Source organism: Ahaetulla prasina, chromosome 7, assembly GCF_028640845.1.
Source record: "Ahaetulla prasina isolate Xishuangbanna chromosome 7, ASM2864084v1, whole genome shotgun sequence".
Classification (NCBI taxonomy): domain Eukaryota; kingdom Metazoa; phylum Chordata; class Lepidosauria; order Squamata; family Colubridae; genus Ahaetulla; species Ahaetulla prasina.
This window is the reverse complement of record NC_080545.1, coordinates 62,893,861-62,916,712: the sequence shown is the minus strand read 5'-3', so window position 1 is coordinate 62,916,712 and position 22,852 is coordinate 62,893,861. Positions and strand designations below refer to the sequence as shown.

The following is a 22,852-nucleotide window of genomic DNA, read 5'->3' as shown; positions in this document are numbered from 1 at the left end:
TGTAAGACAAACTATACCACAAAACTGTTGTTTCTCTCATGTGATTTGATTCAGATTTTATTGAGTTACTGATTTACTCCTAACTCGCCATACCTGGTTTGATCAGTTTTATGTTAGCAAAAACACTCATATACTATTTAATTTTGACAGTGAATTTATTGTAGTGTTGGAGAGATTTTGCCTTTCAGGGTCAACTGACAACATCAAAGAGATTAGTAGTAAAAAAAAAATAGGGCAAGAAGGAGGGGACAGAATTTTTGGGCCATGACACGATTACATTTTAGTGATATTGTCCAAAATTTCACAATTTAAAGTATTACAAAACATTAATATTCTTATTCAACTTATTGATAGTTTCAGCTAGACCTTTCACATTTCAGAAGATCTGATTATCTATTTTATTTATTTATCTATAGGGACAGTGCTTTGGATTCATTTCCAGAAAGTTATTTAGAGGTTCTGCTTAAAGCAGCTATATTATGTTGTGAGAATTGTACTTATAGCCTTTAGTGCTCTATAGTACTTAACAGCTCATTTTATAATTCTGCTTTATAGCTCATTCTTTCTTAACCTTGATTCTAGGAAATCTGAAATATAGCAATTATGATTGGGGTGGTGGTAGTAAGCCATTTTGCCATATAGGATCAATCTTTGAAGCTAGAAGTGGGTTAGGACAAAAGCATTAACCCTCAAAATACCTACCTGCATTTCTTCTTTTGTGAAACTGGCTGCTTCATCGCCTAATTCATGTAGGTACATGCAGTCTGGCTTTGGACACTGCATGTTCTTCAGAAAATAACTGCAGTACTTTGTGGTTCCTAAAGATGCCTGATGAAAGATGTAGAGTGTCAAAAATTTTCAAACAATATACTGCAGAAGTAGACTTGCCTTCATAATGAAAGAAGGAAATGTCATATCTTCTTACTTTTTTGTTGAATAAATCAATGCAAAGCCAATTTCTCAGGGTTTTTTGTTTAATTATATCACCATTAATTTGTTTAATGTTAAATATCATTATGACCATATATATGGGGCCGGTTTAGCTCTGCCTGGTAAGGCCTGTTATTAAGAACACAAAGCCTGCAATTACTGCAGGTTCGAGCCCGGCCCAAGGTTGACTCAGCCTTCCATCCTTTATAAGGTAGGTAAAATGAGGACCCAGATTGTTGGGGGGGCAATAAGTTGACTTTGTAAATATATACAAATAGAATGAGACTATTGCCCTATACATTGTAAGCCGCCCTGAGTCTTCGGAGAAGGGCGGGGTATAAATGTAAACAAAAAAAAATATATGTTAAAGGAAAAAACAACACTTCACATGGGCTATACTTACTTAGTGATTGGAGTTGCTGGTCCCAATAAGGTTGTTGTTAAGTGAGTACTACCTGTACTGAGTTTACCAAGTATGCATGTTATTCTGAAGAATTTATTTATTTATTCAGTTTCTATAGCCCAACTCAACCAAGAGAGTCTGGGCAGCTGTCTCGTTGATTCAATGGCTATTACTCCCAGATAAATTATGAAAAAGATTTTTGGTTCTTGTCAATCATCAATCCTACAATAGTCTATTCCCATTTAAGTTGAGGTGGCATAAAAGTACATTCTTCTCACCCCCAGTTCTCCAGTAAATGTCCACAATTAGATAGGAAATGGGAGGGATGAACAAAAGTCATTGTATCTAGAATGAAGATTCTGGAAAAATCTATGCCTCAACAAGGCAAAAGCAATATGAATACCTTCTTTTCCTCACCTGAGTCTTCAGACAACTGGTTCACAGTATTTTCAATTAGATATATGTATCTTCCACCCATTAGTTTTGCCTTCAACTAGATATATGCATCTTCCACCCATTAGTTTTGCCTGTCTATCTGCCAAATGTAAGAGAACCCTTCCTTTGTCTTTCCGTTGGATAAATCTGGTAATTTCTTATACAGATGCAAATGCTAGTTATAAAATATTTGTTAACATTACCTTAAGTGTTCTTCCATCTACTACCACATTATTAACGCATTGTATAGCTCTGAGTGCATCTTCTGACCGGATATATGTTACATATGCACTTGCACTTGGACCCTAGATTTTTAAAAAAATTTACAAGTCAGATCCTTAAGTACTTAAAATTTTATGAAGTTGAAAGCCAAATGTAAAACTTAAGTAAAAATTTATAAAAATAAGTCCAGATAAAATTTTCCAAAATACTATTTACTTTAAAATTAGTAATAATTAGGACTGCAATGTATGATTAATGCACAATTAAACAGAGTAAAAATAAACCTTATTAACAAAGTTATTTTTACATGGAAAAAATAATCTTAAGTACTTATCAATATTCTTGCTGGCAAGAAATATCTTAAAAGCTATTTCTGCTTTATTACACAAATAAAAAATGTTTAAAATGTGACAAAATTGCAAATCTTAAGAATAAAATTAATTTCTTGTTCTCCATGTCGGTGAGAAATGGCAGTCAGATAAGGGTTTGACTGTCTGTCAAGCTTGGAGGACTGAGTCTGCAGAATTCTTTAAGCCCCGCCTCTTCCTGTTGGGCTCTAGTTTTTTGATTCGGTCCTGAGCTGGACAAATGTGTCTTTCTCCTACTCCAACAATTGCTCCATTATATCTGCCTACCTTTGCATTGAGATTTTCCAGCGTGAAGGACTTTAAGTCCGACTCCGCTGAAGGCCGTGGACATGCTCCGTGCTGCCAGTTCCGAATTCACAGCCCCTAATTGCCTCAGAGCGGGCTGCAGTCTCCCCGGACTTCCATCGCACTGGGTTGAGATTCTTAGCTGCGTTTAAAGCCTTTGCTTAGCAGCTCTTGTCTGGACACTTCAAATTCCCACGCTTCAGTCAGCTGAGCCGTGCTTATCTTTCCGATCGTTTTTTAGCGGCTTCAACCAGTGGTGGCTCTTTGTAACCAGCCCGGACGGTCATCTCTCCCGTAAATCATTGGTTGGTGAAAGAGGGGACTGGGAAGTTCTAGCTGCGTATACAGCTTTGTCTCAGCAGCTATATTAGCCGCAAAAGTGAGCTTCGGCGCATTTTGGCGCAAAAACGCCTCAGCACCATTTTAAGAGCTGTGCTCATCAGCCTGACAACCAGGCACTTATGGAAGCTCTCTCTCATGGCCCTATTCACTGGTAACCTTACAACTGGACGAGTAATTGTCCTTGATATCGCAAGGTCCGAGGGGAGTGATCATTGAATAGCCCGGTTGTAGAAAAGGGCTTAATATTCAATCCCAAAATGGCGGATGCCATGTGGCCTCGCTCACAGAAGGCGACTTCGAAAAGACATCACTTGGAGGACCCTGGTGAGGGTTCCTCAGGGGCTCACAACCACCCCAAAAGGGGCAAAGGGGCAAGACATCCATCAAACACACCCACAAGGGAGGAAAACAGACGACATAAGGCTCTAGAGAAGGTTGTCTTAAAGGACCAACAACAAGCCAAGCAGAGGCCCAGTCCTCAAGTCCTTTCACAACAACTCACACAATCTACTCCACAGAAGGTTTCAATTCCTCCACAGCAATCTGTCACCGCTACTTCTCCACCTAATTGTCTCCTAACCATCCTAGATCGGGGTCAGCTCTCCCATTGGACAGCGCCTCCATCTTCCAGGAGATCCCTAAGGAACTGTTGGCTGAGACCATGGCCACTCCAGGGGAGGACACCAGACCAGCTACTTCCAAGGATCCTCTGCCTGCACCGGCTCCCTCAGGGGATGTGCCCAATTTTCAATTGCCTTCCCATTTGGGGCTCTTATTGCGGAAGCTATTTGTTCAGGTCTGGCCCAATGCTTCCCACAATTCCCCTTGACCTCAGCTTCAGGGGATCAAGATCAGCAGGACTTCCACAGGTCAGATTACTCTATTTCAGAACATAGTCAGGCTAACTCCCCAGACCAATCGGATCAAGACTCCTTGTATGATGAGGAGATCCTCAAAGATGACGCTCTGTCAGAAAACAAAGGCCTAGACCAAGACCAACCATCCTTCATAGGCCTGTTCAAACCACAACTCTTCAAATCTCTCCTCTACAAGGCTCAGACTTCCACCAGCTTAGGGGAAACTCCTGCTTCCAAAAGCCGTAACCTGTCAGGGGACAATCTTTCAACCTCTTTATTCTCAGAACCCACTGTAGACACTGATATGGTACCTGCACCCAAACTGTTTACAGAGGTCGTTCAATGACAATGGGTGGTCCCTGGATCGGGCCTTAGCCTAGCGGCCTGGACAAACGCTTATACAATATGGCCCCAGAGATGTCCACTCTTCTCCAGGCTCCCTCAGTGGATGGCCCGATAGTCTTGCATTCATCGCTTACTCATCTCACAGGCCCACCTGAAGAATCTCTACATTCTGAGGACAAGTGGGCTGAGAAAGTCCTAGTCAAGGGACACCAAGCAGTGGCGTCGTTGGTTAAAGCAGCGGCCTCCGCTTCATTTTTTAACAGAGCAACTCTCCTCTGGTTAAGATAACTCCAGGCCAGAACCCCTTTCACAGACACCAGGTCACACCAGGACCTTAATAAAATCATTGCAGCTCTTGAGTATTCTGCCGACGCTACCTTCAACACAGCGAGGTTCGCTTCCAAGGCGGTGGGGTCTTCCAACATGTCACGCAGATTGCTCTGGCTCCGCCATTGGCAGGCGGATGCAAAAAACAAATGGAGATTAGCCTCAGCACCATATTCTGGAGACAAATTGTTTGGCGAATCCTTAGAACCCATTCTCATTGAGACTCAGGAAAAGTGGAAAATTCTCCCCTCTCTTTCAAGGCGAACAGAGGCACGTATTCACCGTATCCATGTCAACAGTCCTTTCGGCAATCAGACACCAACTTCTACCAACCACACTCACACTGACCCTTCCAATCCAGAGGGAGTTTCCAACAGGATGGACAGGTCAGATCAAATTCTAAGTCCCCCTCCAGGAAGCCCTTTGGGGTGGCAGGGGCAGAGGATTCCACAGACCCAGAGAGGTCCCCTCTCTCCCCTCCCACTGGTGGTCGTCTTGCCCTATTTGCCGATCAGTGGGAATCGTCCATTTCTGATGCATGGGTTCTCCATACAATTCGTTTTGGCTTGTTCTTAGAATTTCTGTTCCCTCCACCCCAGGATATTCGTCACCTGTCCCGTATCCCGCAACAGGTTCAATCGGGCTGTGATGGAGGAGGCTATTCTCCATCTTTTACATATCAAAGCCATTCAGCGGGTCCTGCTCTCCCAGCATGGGCAGGGGTTTTATTCCTGCCTGTTTGTGGTACATAAATCCTCGGGGGGATGGAGGACAATTCTTGACCTCAAATCCTTAAATCGTTATGTTTCCTACCGCAAATTTAAAATGCAGTCTCTGCACACCATTTTGGAATCCATTCGCCTGGGAGATTTTCTCTCTTCCATAGATCTTACGGAGGCCTACCTTCACATACCCATAGCTCCTGACCACAGGAAATTCCTCTGTTTTTCTAACAAGGGCAATTATTTTCAATACACAGCCTTACCCTTTGGGTTGTCCTTTGCTCCAAGAGTATTTTATAAAGTCCTGGGGGCGTTAATTGGTCATATTCGCTCCCTGTCCATTCGTATCCAATTCTATCATGGCTTAGGGCCTGGGTACTTACGGGACCGCCTGCTGTTACCACATGCCTCCCACCGACCCGTACGCTCTCACAGAGAGGGACTTCTCAGGGTACCGTCCGCCAAGCAATGTCGGCTGGCGGCCCCCAGGGGAAGGTCCTTCTCTGTGGGGGCTCCCACACTCTGGAACGAACTTCCCCCGGGTTTACGCCAAATACCTGACCTTCGGACATTCCGTCGCGAACTGAAGATGCATCTTTTTATTTGCGCGGGGCTGTCTTAAATTGAATTTTATCTTTTATCAATTTTTAAATGGGGTTTTTAGTATGGAAATTTTTTAATTTTAGGCTAATTTAAATAAGTTTTTTAAATGGTTTTTTAATCTGTATATTGTATTGTTTTATCTTGCCTGTACACCGCCCTGAGTCCTTCGGGAGAAGGGCGGTATAAAAATCAAATAAATAAAATAAATAAAAATAAAATAAATATCTTAATGATATTCTCATCCTGTCACATTCGGCGCAGATGGCATGGAAAGACCTGTCCACCACTATGCAAATTCTGCAAAATCACAGTTTTTTTCATAAACTGGTCCAAAAGTCATCTCTCACCCACCACGAGACTTCTTCACCTGTGGGTGAAAATTGACACTAACCTTTCCATGGTATACCTGTCCCAAGAACGCCAATCTAGCCTCAGAGAGCTGACAGAATGAATCATTTGTTCTCGCTCTGCGTCTTTGAAATCCCTTTCTCAGTTACTGGGAAAAATGGTGTCTACATTTGGTATTGTGCCCTGGTCTCGTCTCCACAGCAGGGATCTGCAATGGATACTTCTCCCGTATCAGAGGAGCCAGCGGGCCACGTCTCTTTATCGACTTCATCTACCACAATAGGTCCTAATTTCCCTCCAATGGTGGATGACCAAAGCCATTACCAGGGGCAGCAGGTTCAGGGAACCCTGCAGACTCATGCTCATGACCAACATGAGCTTCACCAGATGGGGGGCTCACCTTGGTCCCCGCATGGCACAAGGCTTCTGGTCTCCACAGGAACAGAATCTCAGCATAAACCTCTTAGAACTGAGAGCCATTCATTGGGCACTGGTTCATTTCAGCGATCGAATCGCCGGACACGACATCCTAGTCCTCACGGACAATATCTCCGCAAAGGCCTACATCAACAGGTGGGGAGGAATGCACTTCAAGTCACTCATGGAGGAAACCTCCAGGCTGGGCCAATGGGCGGAGCTTCACCTTCTCTCACTCCGTGCAGCTCACATTTCAGGGACGGCAAATGTCTGGGAGGATGCCCTCAGCCGCCATTAACTAGACCATGCAGAATGGAGTCTATCTCCTGCCCTGTTCCTGGAGATATCCTGTCGATACGGCACTACAGCAGTGTATCTATTCGCGACTGTAACCAACCATCAACTTCCCAGGTTTTTTACCAGGTTCCCTTCCCCGGGAGCAGAAGGAGTGGATGCCTTATGGTCTCCGTGGCCTCCGGGTCTACTTTATGCATTTCCACCACTTCCATTGCTCCCCAAGGTGATCCGAAAACTCTTGGAAGAGGAAGCCGAACTAATCCTCCTTGTGCCCCATTGGCCTTGGAGACCCTGGTTCGCGGACCTTGTGTCTCTCTCGGTAGCCAGGCATTGGTGAATCCCAGACGACAGGATTCTGCTTCTCCAGGGAGTTCTCATCCATCCGGAGCCCCAATGGTTACAGTTCACCATCTGGAGATTGAGCGGGGTATCCTATTTGCCTCAAACATTCCATCCAAGGCCATCACCACCATTCAAGCCTCTCACCGTCCATCGACAAACCACACTTACGAGGCCATTTGGCAGATTTTCTCAAGATGGTGCCGTAAGCAGTCCTCCACATGTGGAGTTGGCCCACATCATCGGGTTCTTACAAGACGGATTGGACTCAGGCTTAACACCCAACATACTCCGGCACCAGTCATCAGTCCTCACTTGTAGCTCGTCGGACTTGCAACACACCCGGTCATACGTTGTTTCTTAAGAGGTGTTGTGTCTCGTCCAATCTCACCACAGTCGGGGCCTTCTTATCTGCTTCCGAACACGGAGGAATGTCCTAGTATGCCTCCCGGCCCCAGCCCTGGCTCATGCCCAGACAGGCTGAAGAGGAGGAAATACCTCCAGCCCCCAGCTCTGGCTCCATGCCCAGGCAAACGGAGCAACTAGACCCCTCCCCCTCCTCCACAGCATGTGAGCCTGAGGGAGGTCAATTGCCAACAGCTGCTGATTGGAGTGACCCTCGTGTCAGAAGACTTGATAGGCGGAGGCAACAGAAGGAAGGGAGGGGCAGGCCTGGATAAGTGCTGAGTCATGGAGCCACACCCCATGGCCTATATAAAGGATCTGCTTTCTGGCATTCTCTGAGTCAGGCAAAGTCTGACATACAAATATACAAATAGAATGAGACTATTGCCTTATACACTGTAAGCCGCCCTGAGTCTTCGGAGAAGGGCGGGGTATAAATGTAAACAAAAAAAAAAAAAAAAGTCTAAACATATCTTGCTGAAGTCACTTTCTGGTCTCCTGCCTGCCCTGAGGACTTTGCTAGGACTTTGGCAGAGCTGCAGAGGCACGCCTGATTCAGATTTCCCTGACCCGGCCGTCAGCGGAGGAGTGGGACACGACAAGAGGAGCAACAAATCTGAATCCTCCTATAGTGCACAGATATCCCTCTTGAAATATAAATAGAGTCCTCTCTGCTTCGACGAGGTCACCATTCGAATCCCTTCAAGAGATATCTCTCAGGTTTCTAACCCTCAAAGTGTGCTTTCTCATTGCCATAACGTTGGCTCGACGCATCTCCGAGTGTTGTGTCTTGTCCGCTCTCACCGCAACTGGGGGCTGCTTATCTGCTCCCGAACACGGAGGAATGTATGCCTCCCGGCCCCAGTCCTGGCTCCATGCCCAGACAAGCTGCAGAGGAGGGGGCACCTCCCGGTCCCAGCCCTGGCTCCATGCCCAAGCAGGCTGCAGAGGAGGGAGCATCCCCCGGCCCCAGTCCTGGCTCCATGCCCAGACAAGCTGCAGGAGGGGGCACCTCCCGGTCCCAGCCCTGGCTCCATGCCCAAGCAGGCTGCAGAGGAGGGAGCATCCCCCGGCCCCAGCCCTGGCTCCATGCCCAGGCAAACGGAGCAGCTAGACCCCTCCCCCTCCTCCACAGCATGTGAGCCTGAGGAAAGTTTACTTCCAACAGCTGATTGGAGTGACCCTCGCATCAGAAGATTGGATAGGCGGAGGCAACAGAAGGAAGGGAGGGGCAGGCTTTAATGAGTGCTGAGTCATGGAGCCACACCCCATGGCCTATATAAAGGATCTGCTTTCTGGCAGTCTCTGAGTCAGGCAAAGTCGAACTTATCTTGCTGAAGTCACTTTCTGGTCTCCTGCCTGCTCTGAGGACTTTGCTAGGACTTTGGGCAGAGCTGCAGAGGCAAGCCTGATTCGGATTTCCCTGACCCGGCCGTCAGCGGAGGAGTGGGACACGACACCGAGTTAGCAGCCCTTTCCATCTGTAAGGACTTTTCACTTGGATATTTTTCACTTGGATAGGGTCGTATTACGCCTTGACCCTACCTTTGTGCCAAAGGTTAATTCCCTTTTTCATCAAACACAAGAATTGATCCTCCCTAACTTCTGCCACGCACCGACTCACCGTATGGAACATCAATGGCACACCTTAGATGTTCGTCGAGCATTCAAAATATATCTGCATCGCGCTTCTTCTGTCAGAAGGACGGAGGCACTTTTTATCTCCTTCCTTCCAGCATCCTTAGGCACCAAGGTCTCTGGTCCCACTATCGGTGGATGGATTCGAGCAACCATCGCAACCGCCTACAACATGCAGTCTTTACCTTGACCTACACACATCACCGTGCATTCCACATGAAGCGCCGCCACGTCGGCTGCTTGGTCTACTCAAGCACCCTTACAGGAGGTGTGCAGGGCTGCGACATGGACTACTCCAATGCCTTTCATCAGGCACTACAAGCTGGATTCGTACGCCTCGGTGGATGAAGTTTTCGGGAGAAGTGTTGCAGAGTGTCCTCAACGTTCAGTAAGACGGCAGCCAGCTATCACCCACCTGGATGGACATCGAGCTTTGGTATGCCCCTTACCTGACTGCCATTTCTCACCGACATGGAGAATGGGCATTGGACTTACCTGACATACCCTTTCTCAGGGAGGTGAAAACAGCAGTCAGCCCCACCCTATTGGGGCCGGCCACCAGCCGTGGGGGAGGGTGGACACTAATTGTTTCTCATTCCAGAAAGACACATCAGTCTGTGACAGCTTCCTCGCCAAAAACTGGAGCCCAACAGAAAGAGGTGGGGCTTAAAGAATTCTGCAGACTTGGTCCTCCAAGCTTGACAGACAGTCAAACCCTTACCTGACTGCTGTTTTCACCTCCCTGAGAAAGGGCGTGTCAGGTAAGTCCAACGCCCATTTCAAGACCATTGCACATAGGTGTGCACATTGGTTCAACAGACCAAATCATCTAAAAATCATAAAAACCGTTTTTTTGAAAAACAGTACTTTCTTAAAATTCACCTTTAATTTTATGACTAAAGAGATTTTGAACTAGTAAATATCAGATTTGTGTGCTACTATTTCTACCTAATTTTTTATATACCAGTAATTTCGTAGGAGAGTCAGGAAAATACCAACACCATAATTATAAAAAATCTCTATTATGCAGTTGGATTTACTTGTTTCCTTAGGATTCCATTTGTTCTTTTAACATTTAATATCAATTGTCCAAAATAATGCAACTGTGCAGCACTTTCAGTTCAAAGGGAAATAGGCATACCATGGCACGTATCGGCACTTACATAGCATTTAGCAGCAACTTCTTAAATTTTTGAAGGCTGCCAAGTAATACACTTCGATATAAAACTAAATCTGAATATCAATATGCCATTAGCTTGCATTTCCTCAATATATTATTTTCTAGCTGAGAGGAAAATTAAAAACAACTACTTTCTTATTAGAAAATGTAAAATAAATTTGGTATATTAATGACTGTATTGACTAAACAATGATGATTGTTCACACTTCAGTATGGAATATGAACATATGTATCGATACCAAATGATAATTCATTAACTGAGTCAAAATAAGTAGAATTCTCTAACTATTCTTATACAATGCCCATAATTTGAGAATCCTCTTAAATCATATTGTAGTAATCTAAGTTGTGTATTTGACTGAATTTTAGTTCTTACATCACTAAGTAAAATATGAACAATGGTATACCAACACATAGCTCTTTACATTCCACAAAAATATTGAATTTACTTCTTTTCCTCAGAGGTACAGAACAATGTCTTTACCTGTGAGCCTGCGTATGATGTGCTGTTATTGATGACAACTTTGTGTATTTTACCAAATTTTCCAAAATATTCTGGCCTTTTCAAAACCTGTATTGAATAACATAACAAAAATAAATTTTATAATTGTAAGTTGTTAAAAACAATTACTTTCTTATTAGAAAATGTAAAATGTAAAATAAATACAATTGTTTAAGATATATTTGAACTATTTGTATTTGAAAAACTTCTTTTAAATTTGGTTTCCAGGAAAGATAAAATGATTTTAAGTATCAGCAGCTCAACTTATAAAAAAAAAAACAATACATGGCTATGTATTATTCAGAAAAGTCCAGAATAATAATTTTATTTGGCAACCTTAACATACTTAAGATACAATGCATAATTCAGAATATAGATATTCTCAGAATCTCAAGTTTTAATAAATAAAATCTTGACTACATGTAGTAATATTGTTTACAACTTCCCATAATTTCAATAAAAGTTCATACATAGAAAGTAATAGTGTTTTCTATCCATTTTAAGCCAGGTATGCTTTTTTTTTAGATTTACATGTTCTTTCTTTCCTTTTCTTTATTTCTTGTTTTTGTTAATGTCTGTATTTGGACACTTCTTTTTTCACTCTATTTATAGATTGAAAACAATACCTTTTTAAAAAGAGTGCACTAGAGAAGTGAACAGTGCACTGCTAGAAACAGCTTACCTCTGGATCTGCTAGACGTTGGGATAAACCAACTACAAAAACAAGATTCTTTTGTACAACCCGTACACTGGCCAGATGTTTACGATTCTCTGATATCTTCTGTTTTCTCTCATTTTGTTTCTGCTTCTTTTCGTTTTTTATCCTCTGCAGCTCTTCTTGGGAGAGTGGTTTGTATACTGCTGGATCTTCTGGATATGGCTTTAAAAACAGGAATAAATATTTAAGAACTAATTCTGGAACTGACACTGCTTAAAAAGCTACACAGAATGGAAAATCTTGTTGAGTGAAACAAACTTTGGAAGAGGATCCCTGATATTCAATAGGGATACCTAGCTAATAATAGCTCCTATTTGCAAGAATCCTTATTTTATTACAATCTACTATAAACAGCATCAAAACACCATTAGAAGTGAGCAGAATTTTCTTTATTTTATACCTAAATACACTAAATAGCACTTAGGCATAAGATGCACAAAACATGCTTATTTCTAAACCAGTAAAGTTAACAAGTAAATTAAATGCTACAATGATACCATTTAGCAATCATGCCTATATTAAAAAGCCAGAAAGAGTTATGCTTAATTAGTATCAGAGATTTCTAAGGAAAGTTAGATACGGGACCATAGATTTTTAAGGAATGTTAGATGTGTAGACTAAACCAGGAAATCTGAAGACTATCTATAAGTAAATAGCAAACCATTTCTATACTATTGCAAGAAAATTATTTATCAATGTAGTCACTGGGAATTAAGATTACCAAGTATATTAAATTAGCTTTTCAAAAAACTATATAGGGCATTCTTGTTTGCCTAGAGCAAGTAATAATTGACATTCTAATCAAATAATATAATTTGAAGAAATTCAACCAGCAGTGGCAGAATCATAAATGATTAAGTGCAAAAAAGCAAGGGATATCGTCCCAAGTGGTCTTTGCCAAAATGCTTGCTAATTTGCAGTTATATTCTGTAGTATTTAAAGAAAGCATGGCACTGTTTCAATCTCATGAAACACAACATTTAGCCTTCTTTATCTATTAGTCATGCATGAAAAGTGACCCACTGTTAAGTATAAACAGCTCTGTCGTCAGAAGCATTCAAAGTCAATGCACCAAAGAGTTATCAGCCAATTATAATACATTTTGAAAAAGATACACATTTAAGGGAAAGCTATTAAATATTGCAGCATCACTAAAACATGGAAGCTATTTGAACCAACAGTTTTCAAGAAGGAAAAACAAGAACAATTTCACAAGGATGTTAATCTCAGTGGCTTTTCAAGATCCTTATTCAAAGTGACCTGATGAGGGGATCATTCAGCCCCCCCCCCCAATCCTAGCTGGAGATTCTGTTAGGAAGAAATGAGAGGATTCACTACTTTATTTCTTTATACAAAATGCAGATGCACAGTACTGGAGTTCCTCACTAAAGAATAGCATCATTTGTTATATTAGTCATAACATTTTGTGGATCAATAAAATAGAATTTTATCTGTAAAGTGTATGCCACAATTAATTAATTAATTAATTTGTTGCTTCATAACACTGTTTTTTGTAAGAAAGAATGAAGCCACCAATGATTTAAAAAGCATAAACTGATTCAGGAAGTTAAAAGGGAAATTTTATTGTTATAATCTATGTTAAGACATTACTAAATGAAGTTTATTGAGCCACAGTGATGCAGGAGTTAGAGTGCAGTACTTCAGGCTACTTCTGCTCCTGCCGGCTTCCTGCAATCTGGCAGTTCAAATCTTACCAGGCTCAAGGTTGACTCAGCATTCCATCCTTCCAAGGTGGGAAAAATGAGAACCCAAATTGTTGGGGGCAATATGCTGATTCTGTAAACCACTTAGAGAGGGCTTGTAAAGCACTGTAAAGCTATATATAAATCTAAGTGCTATTGCTATTATTATGCTGTTGACCAGTGAATTTCAAAAATAAGACAACTATGAATTGTAGGTGGTTTCTGGAAAGGGGTGTTGGTCTCACCTGATACGCTCCTTCTTATTGAGGTGGAGATAGCATCCAGGAATGGGTTAACTCCGTCTGTCAGCTAATTAGACTGAGTCTACAAGTTGTGATGACACGCCTCCTCTGCCTACGTCCCCAGCTTTCTGATGAAGACGTTGATGCAGACTGACGTGCCGTGCTGTAGTCGTATCCCCTCGTGGATTCAGGACCGGACACTAATCCGGGTGGGACTGGATACTATCTCTCCCTCAATGAGAAGGAGCATATCAGGTAACACCAATGCCCCTTCTCCATAGTGGTGGAGATAGCATCCAGGAATGGGACATATCAAAGCTGGCTGTCCTATGGGTAGGCTGCGGTCCGGTCCGAAGTCGCCTGCTCCGTGTGGACACTCTGAAGTACCTGCCTGCCAATGGCTGCCTCAGCCAAGGCTTAAGTGTCCAGTTTATACTGGTGAATAAAAGGGGATGGAGAGGACCAGGTGGCCACCGGACAGACTTCCTGTATAGAGGCCTGCATTGCCCACATGGCAGTGGTGGCTGCGCTTCTGGTAGAATGGGCATTTATCGCCTATGCAATGGCAAGGCCTGGATCTCATAGGCCTTGGCAATACACGCCGTAATCCACTGTCGGTTGAGGCGGTGACCCTGTTGCCCAGCGTGGCAGGATGGAAAGAGACAAATAGGGATTCTGTCTTCCGTAGGGAGGAAGTCTTCTTGATGTAAATGCGGAGGGCCCTCCTCACGTCCAAGGCATGCCACCTATGTTCCAAGTGGTGGACTAGCTCATGACAGAAGTTTAGCAGCACCAGTGTTGTGGTCCACCAGCAGCCTGCGGAGCTGGCAGAGGAATCAAACAGTGAAGAGGATGTGGAGGACAATGGGCCAGTCCTGGAGTCTGGGGAAGGCCCGAATGAGGGTTCTGCGTCGGAGGCAGAGATGGGGCCAGGGCCATCTGGGAGTGATGCACAGACTCTGGAGCCTCCAGAGGTGGATAGCAGAGAGGCAAAGGAACAGGAAGAGCCTGTTCCTAGTGCACACATGCGAAGAGCTGCCAGAAGGCAAGAGCAGCTAAAGCAAAAAGGACGACTCGGGAGTAAAGCGAGGAGATGATTGGCCCCTGACATAAGGCTTAAAAGAGCAGCAATGGCTCTTGGGTTCCTTGTAGGAAAGCAATGTTGCTGCAATTGTTTCTTATCTCCCGTTTCTAAACTTCGTGGGGTTCTTGCCAAGAAAAGACTTTGGCAGGATGCCAAAGAAGACAAACATTTGTCATAAGGCCAAAGGACTTTTTCTGAGGGACTTTGCTTTGGACAAGGCTGAGAATGAAGTAATTCTCAGCTGTTCTAATAAAATATGTTTATTTAGGACTGATTGTGCCTGGTAATAACTATTTGGGCCTAGGTCACAACCACCAGTTCCTGAGCCCTGAGGAACCAAATGTTCACCTTGGGGATGAAGGAGGGGTCCAGCTGCAAAACCACTCTGTCAGAGTGGAATACACAAAGGTCTTTACGTATTGACAGAGTAACCTTTCTTGTAGATGCCTCAATCAGAGTAGTGAAGCGCTATGAAAAAAGGAGGCAGCTGTGGAGGCCTTAACAGCCCAGGCGGCTGCCTGATGAGCCTTCACCAATGACTGTTCCACCCTTTTGTCCTCAGGCTGGATGGTGTCCTCTGGAAATCCTTCCATGACAGAGAGTGAGTACAGCACCACTACAGGGGCGTCAACTACTGGAACCTGAAGGGCCCTAGAAAGCTCTGTGCCCATTTATCAAAACTTGTGTCCAGACTGTTGGGATTGGACCCTGCCCCGGGAAAGGCCCACTGCCTCTGCACTATGTCCAGGATGGGCCTGGGGGTGGGTACCACCTCTGCCTCTACAGTAGATTCTGCAAAGAGTAGATCTGAGGATCAGTCGACCCTGATGCAGTCTCTTGAGTTGTCTGATTGGTACCCAGATGAGCAATCAATGCTCTTCACCTTGAAGAGCAAAGATCTGAACAACAGAAGTCAAAATAGACCTACAAAAGGCAGGCTGAACAGGCATTAAGCCTTCATCATCAAATAAGTCTAGGTCCTGTTGCGTCTCCTCTCCCAACAAAGATGCCTGGCTGGAAGAGGCCGGGGAGCATTCCTGATCCTGAGGGGTAAAGCTTCCCCCGAAAAATGGGAACCCTGATGGCGACCCTGGGGCCTGGGGTAATCAGAAACCACCGATGCTGCCTCTGTTGTAACCCAGCTGTAATCCCCTGCTCGGAGATCAAAGCTCCCATACTGGCCGGAATTTAAGGCTCTAATTGCTCCTCCGAGCGAAGGCCTGCAACAGTGGACATGGAGGTTGCCTCAGCTGTGGGAACCCTCTGTCTTACAGGCTGTTTCCAAGCAGGCTCTGGAAGCCTGGGTGCTGGCAGTAAGCTGAAGAGCAACTTACTGTTGCCAGGCAGATCTGTTGTGGTCTGCCAGCAGCCTGAGGAGGCTGGGGAGGAACATGGGCCAGTCCTGGAGTCTGGAGAAGGCCAGGACAAGGGCTCTGCGTCGGAGGCAGAAATGGGGCCAGGGCCATCTGGGAGTGATGCACGGACTCTGGAGCCCCAAGAGGCGGACAGCAGAGAGGCAGAGGAACAGGAGGAGTTTTTTTCTAGTGCACACATGCGCAGAGCCGCCAGAAGGCAAAGCAACGCTAAAGCAAAAGGGACAACTCGGGAGTAAGGCCAGGAGATGATTGGCCCCTCCCATTAGGCTTAAAAGAGAAATGAAGGCACTTGTGTCTTTTTCCAGGAAAGCAACGTTGCTAACTCTGTTTCTAGTCGGCGTCTCTTGTTTCTGAACTTACTTTGTCAAGTAAGGCCTTTGGCAGTGTGTCAAAGAAGATAAAGGTTGGTGATTATCCCAAAGGACTTCTTCCAAAGGACTTGTTTTGCAACTAATTGGGACTCAGATGGGAATGAACGTAATTCTCAGCTGTTACAAAAAAATAGCTTTATTTGGGACTAATTGTACCTTGAAAGGACTCAGTAAGCCTAGGTCACAAGATCAGAGATCAGCTCCATAGCGCCATCTGGGGGCCATGCTGCCATTGGCAATTCCTCCTGAAGACCAGGCAGCTCTAGCTGCCATGAGGTAAAAGGGCCTCCTTATCAGTCTCCCTTTGAGCCTTTACAATGGCCTTCTCAATGGCCTTCTGCCTCTGCTTGGCCTTCTGCTCAGCAGCCTTAAAAGTCTTTCTAGGCGGCTAGCTCAAGTGATGCTTGGCTGATGCTCATTTTCTTGTGGGCCTTGCTCCCGAGGGCCCTGCTTCCTGATCAATGTCCTTGCAAGAGAATGCCAGGTTTCAAGTCAAAAAGGGGGTTGTTGAATCAAGCCCCAGGGCCAGCAGTTCATGAGTCCTGCCCTGTCAGACCTGCCGGCCGGCAATCTGATTGCCACCCACGCGGCCTTCAGCTGGGTCGGGCTGAGAGCCCTTTATGCTGAGATAAAGTGAGCGGCTTGACCAGCAAAACTGGAAGCCGTAGCCACAATGTAAATTTCTTTGGATTGTAGAATTTGTGGAATGGATTACCTAGGAAAAACACGTCCAAGATAGACTGAGTCTAAAAGCTGGGGATGTAGACAGAGGAGGCGTGTCATCACAACTTGCAGACTCAGTCCAATTAGCTGACAGGCAGAGTTAACCCATTCCTGGATGCTATCTCCACCACTATGGAGAATAAAATTGTTTTTGTACTTTTTGCTTGCAAGAGACTAAACACTGTGGCATTCTAACAAGAAATCTATTAATAACAAAACAACCACACCAAATAGAATAGAATAGAATAGAATAGAATAGAATAGAATAGAATAGAATAGAATAGAATAGAATTTTATTGGCCAAGTGTGATTGGACACACAAGGAACTTGTCTTGGTGCATATGCTCTCAGTGTACATAAAAGAAAAGATACGTTCATCAAGGTACAACATTTACAACACAATTGATGATCAATATATCAATATAAATCATAAGGATTGCCAGCAACAAGTTATAGTCATACAGTCATAAGTGGAAAGAGATTGGTGATGGGAACTATGAAACGATTAATAGTAGTGCAGATTCAGTAAATAGTCTGACAGTGTTGAGGGAATTATTTGTTTAGCAGAGTGATGGCCTTCGGGGAAAAACTGTTCTTGTGTCTAGTTGTTCTGGTGTGCAGTGCTCTATAGCGTCGTTTTGAGGGTAGGAGTTGAAACAGTTTATGTCCAGGATGCGAGGGATCTGCAAATATTTTCATGGCCCTCTTCTTGATTCGTGCAGTATACAGGTCCTCAATGGAAGGCAAGTTGGTAGCAATTATTTTTTCTGCAGTTCTAATTATCCTCTGAAGTCTGTGTTTTTCTTGTTGGGTTGCAGAACCGAACCAGACAGTTATAGAGGTGCAAATGACAGACTCAATAATTCCTCTGTAGAATTGGATCAGCAGCTCCTTGGGCAGTTTGAGCTTACTGAGTTGGCGCAGAAAGAACATTCTTTGCTGTCCCCCCTTAACGATGTTTTTGATGTTAGCTGTCCATTTGAGATCTTGCGACATGATAGAACCCAGAAATTTGAAGGTTTCTACTGTTGACACTGTGTTGTCAAGTATTGTGAGTCTACCACCATTTCTACGGTTTTGAGCGTGTTCAGTTCCAGATTGTTTTGGTTGCACCACAAGGCTAGTCGTTCGACCTCTCGTCTATATGCGGATTTGTCATTGTCTCGAATGAGACCAATCATTGTTGTGTCATCTGCGAACTTCAGTAGCTTAACAAATGGATCATTGGAGATGCAGTCATTGGTATACAGAGAGAAGAGAAGTGGGGAGAGCACACAGCCTTGGGGGGCCCCTGTGCTAATTGTACAGGTATTTGATGTGATCTTGCTTAGCTTCACCTGCTGCTTCCTGTTTGTTAGGAAGCTTGTGATCCACTTACAAGTCTGTTCCGGTACCTGTAGCTGGTTTAGCTTAGTTAGAAGAATGTCTGGAATGATGGTATTGAATGCTGAACTAAAGTCTACAAAAAGGACCCTTGCATAGGTCTTTGGAGACTCAAGATGTTGTAGGATGTAGTGCAGAGCCATATTAACAGCATCATCTGTTGATCTATTTGCTCGGTATGCAAATTGCAAGGGGTCTAAGAGCGGATTCGTGATGGTTTTCATATTTCATGAACATCTATGTTACATCTGAAAAATTGTTTTCCCTTGAGAAAATTATTACTGTTAAACAAGATAAGAATGAACTATAATAGTTTAAATAACATTTACTCTTAAAACTACAAATTTCCAGTGATTTAAACAATTTAATCCATACTGTGTCAGCAGTGGAACTAATCATCATCCTTTCCTTAAGCAGTAGATAGAATAATATACAGATATTAGCAATAGCACGTAGCATTTAGACTTATATAACGCTTCACAGTGCTTTACAGCCCTCTCTAAGCAGTTTACAGAGTCAGCATATTGCCCCTAACAATCTAGATCCTCATTTTACCAACCTCAGAAGGATGGAAGGCTGAGTCAACCTTAAGCCTGGTAATATTCAATCTGCCAAACTGCTGGCAGCCGGTAATCAGCAGAAGTAGCTTTCAATACTGCATTCTAACCACTGTGCCAATATTATATTGTAGTAATATGAAGTGGATTCAGAAGTCCAGTGCTTTTTATATAATAAAATAGTGTGCCCCGTTGGCAAATGGGCAGTATTTGGGGAGCTTTCCACTTAGCCTGAGAATAAAGGCCCTTCACCTACATGATTTTTGATAGTATAGGAAGCAGCAGACTAATTACTTTGCTTTAAGGTTTCATGAATTATGTCATTAAGAAAAATATGATATACATTTTGTTCTGTTTCCCCCTCCCAATACTCCCAACAAAAAGTCAGTCAAAGGCCTTCTTCAAGTTTATTTACACTTGGCTGGATTCCTTCCGGAACAGAGATGTTCTGGCCACATCTCCCCACGCGCTTGCCAAAATCTCTGAAGATAACTAGGAAATTATAGATAAAGCAAGAGTCACTCATGAACAGATTCTTCCATCCATGAAACAGTTTGCCCACGCAAATTCACTTCTTTGTCCAACACAAAAAGCCAAGAAGCTCTGCCTCTTGCTTTTATTCCCTGTGGGTGTCGCTCCATGACTCATCATTCCCTGAGCCGGTCCCAAAGCTTCCTCTGCTGTGCGCGCCGGTCACATCTGCGCAGTCTCGCATCGAGCCAAGATTGTTCTTAGGGCGTTGCCAAATCAGAAGAAGGCCCGGGGGAAATCAGGCCTTGCCAGACCCTCCTCCTCCTCCTGGGTCGGTGCCAGAGAGGGAGAGGGCCCAGCGGGAGCAGGCCTTGCCAGCTCCTCCTCCTCCTCACTCTCTGAATCCTCCTCCTCCAGGAGTCCAAGTCCGGGAACCTGGGTCACAACACTATCCCTCACCGCAGGGCCCTTCCCCCGGGGCTGACGGTCAGGATGCAGTCGGGCTGGGTTCTGCTCATTGGAGGCCTGCACCAGGTCAGGGGCATGAATGTCGGAGGCATCTACCGAGGAGAAATCAGTCCCGTATCCTTTCCACGCGATCAAATATTGGAAACGACCCATCAGCCAGCGGGAGTTTCGTACTCTGTGGACTTCATATTCCTCTGACCCATCCTCGGTGATGATGACGGGTGCCGTTGGGCACTGAAGGGGAATTGGTGCGGCCTCAGGGACCAAAAGGGACCGGTGAAAGATGGGGTGGATCTGCATGGATCGTGGCAGGGTCAGCCGGTAGGCTACCGGGTTGATGACCGCCTCAACGGGTAATGGGCCGATGAATCGGTGGTCCAACTTCTTTACCGGGTGGTCGGATGGGAGGTGTTTGGTGGAGAGCCACACCCGGTCTCCGACCGCCAGCGGGGGCATCGCCTGTCAGGAGCGGTCGGTGGACCGTTTGTAGTCCTCCTTCGCCTGATCCAGCTGCCGACGTACCAACTGTTGGACCGCATGCAATTCCGTCAGGAAGGTCTGCGTTTCGGGAATAGGAGAGTCCAGTGGTGCCAGAGGGAAGAGCCGCGGATGGTAACCCACGTTGGCAAAGAACGGGGTCATCTGGGTGGAGGTGTGCTGGAAGTTGTTAAAGGCAAACTCCGCCAGGGACAGGTAATCGGCCCAGTTGTCCTGCTGCTGGTTGACGAAGCAACGGAGATACTGTTCCAGGATACCGATGACCTTCTCTGTACCCCCGTCGGTCTCCGGATGGTGCGATGACGACAGACACACCTGCACTCCAACGTGGCCTTCAGGCTCTTCCAGAAGCGAGCTGTGAACTGAACTCCGCGGTCTGAAACCACCCTGTCCGGCAGACCGTGGAGGCGAAAGATTATTTATTCAAATTTGTATACCGCCCTATCTCCCGAAGGACCCAGGGCGGTTCACAGGCACATAAAATATTTATATACAATTAAAATAACTATTAAAAAACTTATTCTAATGCCAAATATTAAAAATATAAATATAAATCTTAAAACCAAATTTAAACCCCTGTAAATTTAAAAATCTATAAATTTAAAATCTAAAATCTAAATTTAAAATCTAAGCCAGTCCTGCACAAATGAATAAATACGTCTTGAGCTCGCGACGGAAGGTTCGGAGGTCCGGAAGTTGACGGAGTCCTGGGGGGAGTTCGTTCCAGAGGGTGGGAGCCCCCACAGAGAAGGCCCTTCCCCTGGGCGTCGCCAGACGACACTGTCTAGCTGACGGCACCCTGAGGAGTCCCTCTCTGTGAGAGCGCACAGGTCGGTGAGAGGTATTCGGTAGCAGTAGGCGGTCCCGTAGATAACCCGGCCCTATGCCATGGAGCGCTTTAAAGGTAGTTACCAACACCTTGAAGCGCACCTGGAAGGCCACAGGTAGCCAGTGCAGTCTGCGCAGGATAGGTGTCATACGGGAGCCACGAGGGTCTCCCTCTATAACCTGCGCAGCCGCATTCTGAACTAACTGCAGCCTCCGGATGCCCTTCAAGGGGAGCCCCATGTAGAGAGCATTGCAGTAATCCAGGCGAGACGTCACGAGGGCGTGAGTGACCGTGCATAGGGCATCCCGGTCTAGAAAGGGGCGCAACTGGCGCACCAGGCGAACCTGGTAAAAAGCTCTCCTGGAGACGGCCGTCAAATGATCTTCAAAAGACAGCCGTTCATCCAGGAGGACGCCCAAGTTGCGCACCCTCTCCATCGGGGCCAGTGACTCGCCCCCAACAGTCAGCCGAGGACTCAGCTGACTGTACCGGGATGCCGCATCCACAGCCACTCTGTCTTGGAGGGATTGAGCTTGAGCCTGTTTCTCCCCATCCAGACCCAGACGGCCTCCAAGCACCGGGACAACACTGATAGCTTCGTTGGGGTGGCCCGTGTGAAAAGTACAGCTGGGTGTCATCAGCGACAGCTGGTACCTCACACGAAGCCACTGATGATCTCACCCAGCGGCTTCATATAGATGTTGAACAAAGGGGCGAGAGGATCGACCCCGCGGCACCCACAAGTGAGGCGCCATGAGCCGACCTCTGCCCCCCCGTCAACACCGTCTGCGGCCGATCGGAGAGATAGGAGGAGAACCACCGATAAACGGTGCCTCCCACTCCCAATCCCCCCAATCGGCGCAGCAGGATACCATGGTCGATGGTATCAAAAGCTGCTGAGAGGTCTAACAGGACCAGGGCAGAGGAACATCCCCTATCCCTGGCCCTCCAGAGATCATCCACCAACGCGACCAAAGCCGTCTCCGTGCTGTAACCGGGCCGGAAGCCGGACTGGAACGGGTCTAGATAGACAGTTTCATCCAGGTGTAGGGGAAACTGATATGCCACCATACTCTCTACAACCTTCGCCGCGAAGCGAAGGTTGGAGACCGGACGATAATTACCTAAAACAGCCCGGTCCAGGGAAGGCTTCTTGAGGAGGGGTCTCACCACCGCCTCTTTCAAGGCGGCCGGGAAGACTCCCTCCACCAAGGAAGCGCTTGTAATTGCCTGGAGCCAGCCTCGTGTCACCTCCTGAGTGGCCAGCACCAACCAAGAGGGGCACGGGTCCAGTAAACACGTGGTGGCATTCAACTTACCCAACAACCTGTCCATGTCCTCGGGAGCCACAGGGTCAAACTCATCCCATAAAATGTCACCAAGGCTGCCCTCAGCCGTCTCACCCGCGTCACTACAATTCTGGTCCAGACCATCCCGAAGCTGAACGATTTTATCGTATAGATA

At 45.5% G+C, this 22,852-nt stretch overlaps 1 protein-coding gene across 8 annotated transcripts in view; it reads right to left on the bottom strand.

Annotated features, from left to right (window-relative positions):
- The window catches only part of CNOT4 (CCR4-NOT transcription complex subunit 4), a 99,212-nt gene that overhangs the window by 43,079 nt on the left and 33,281 nt on the right, over positions 1 to 22,852 (bottom strand). For all 8 annotated transcript variants that reach the window (XM_058190116.1, XM_058190122.1, XM_058190119.1 and 5 more), the window contains exons 3-6: positions 11,648 to 11,845; positions 10,948 to 11,034; positions 1,972 to 2,073; positions 703 to 828 (exon numbers count right to left, since the gene is read on the bottom strand). In XM_058190116.1, coding sequence (XP_058046099.1) covers positions 703 to 828; positions 1,972 to 2,073; positions 10,948 to 11,034; positions 11,648 to 11,845 — 513 coding nt within the window. The remainder of the gene's footprint in view (positions 1 to 702; positions 829 to 1,971; positions 2,074 to 10,947; positions 11,035 to 11,647; positions 11,846 to 22,852) is intronic.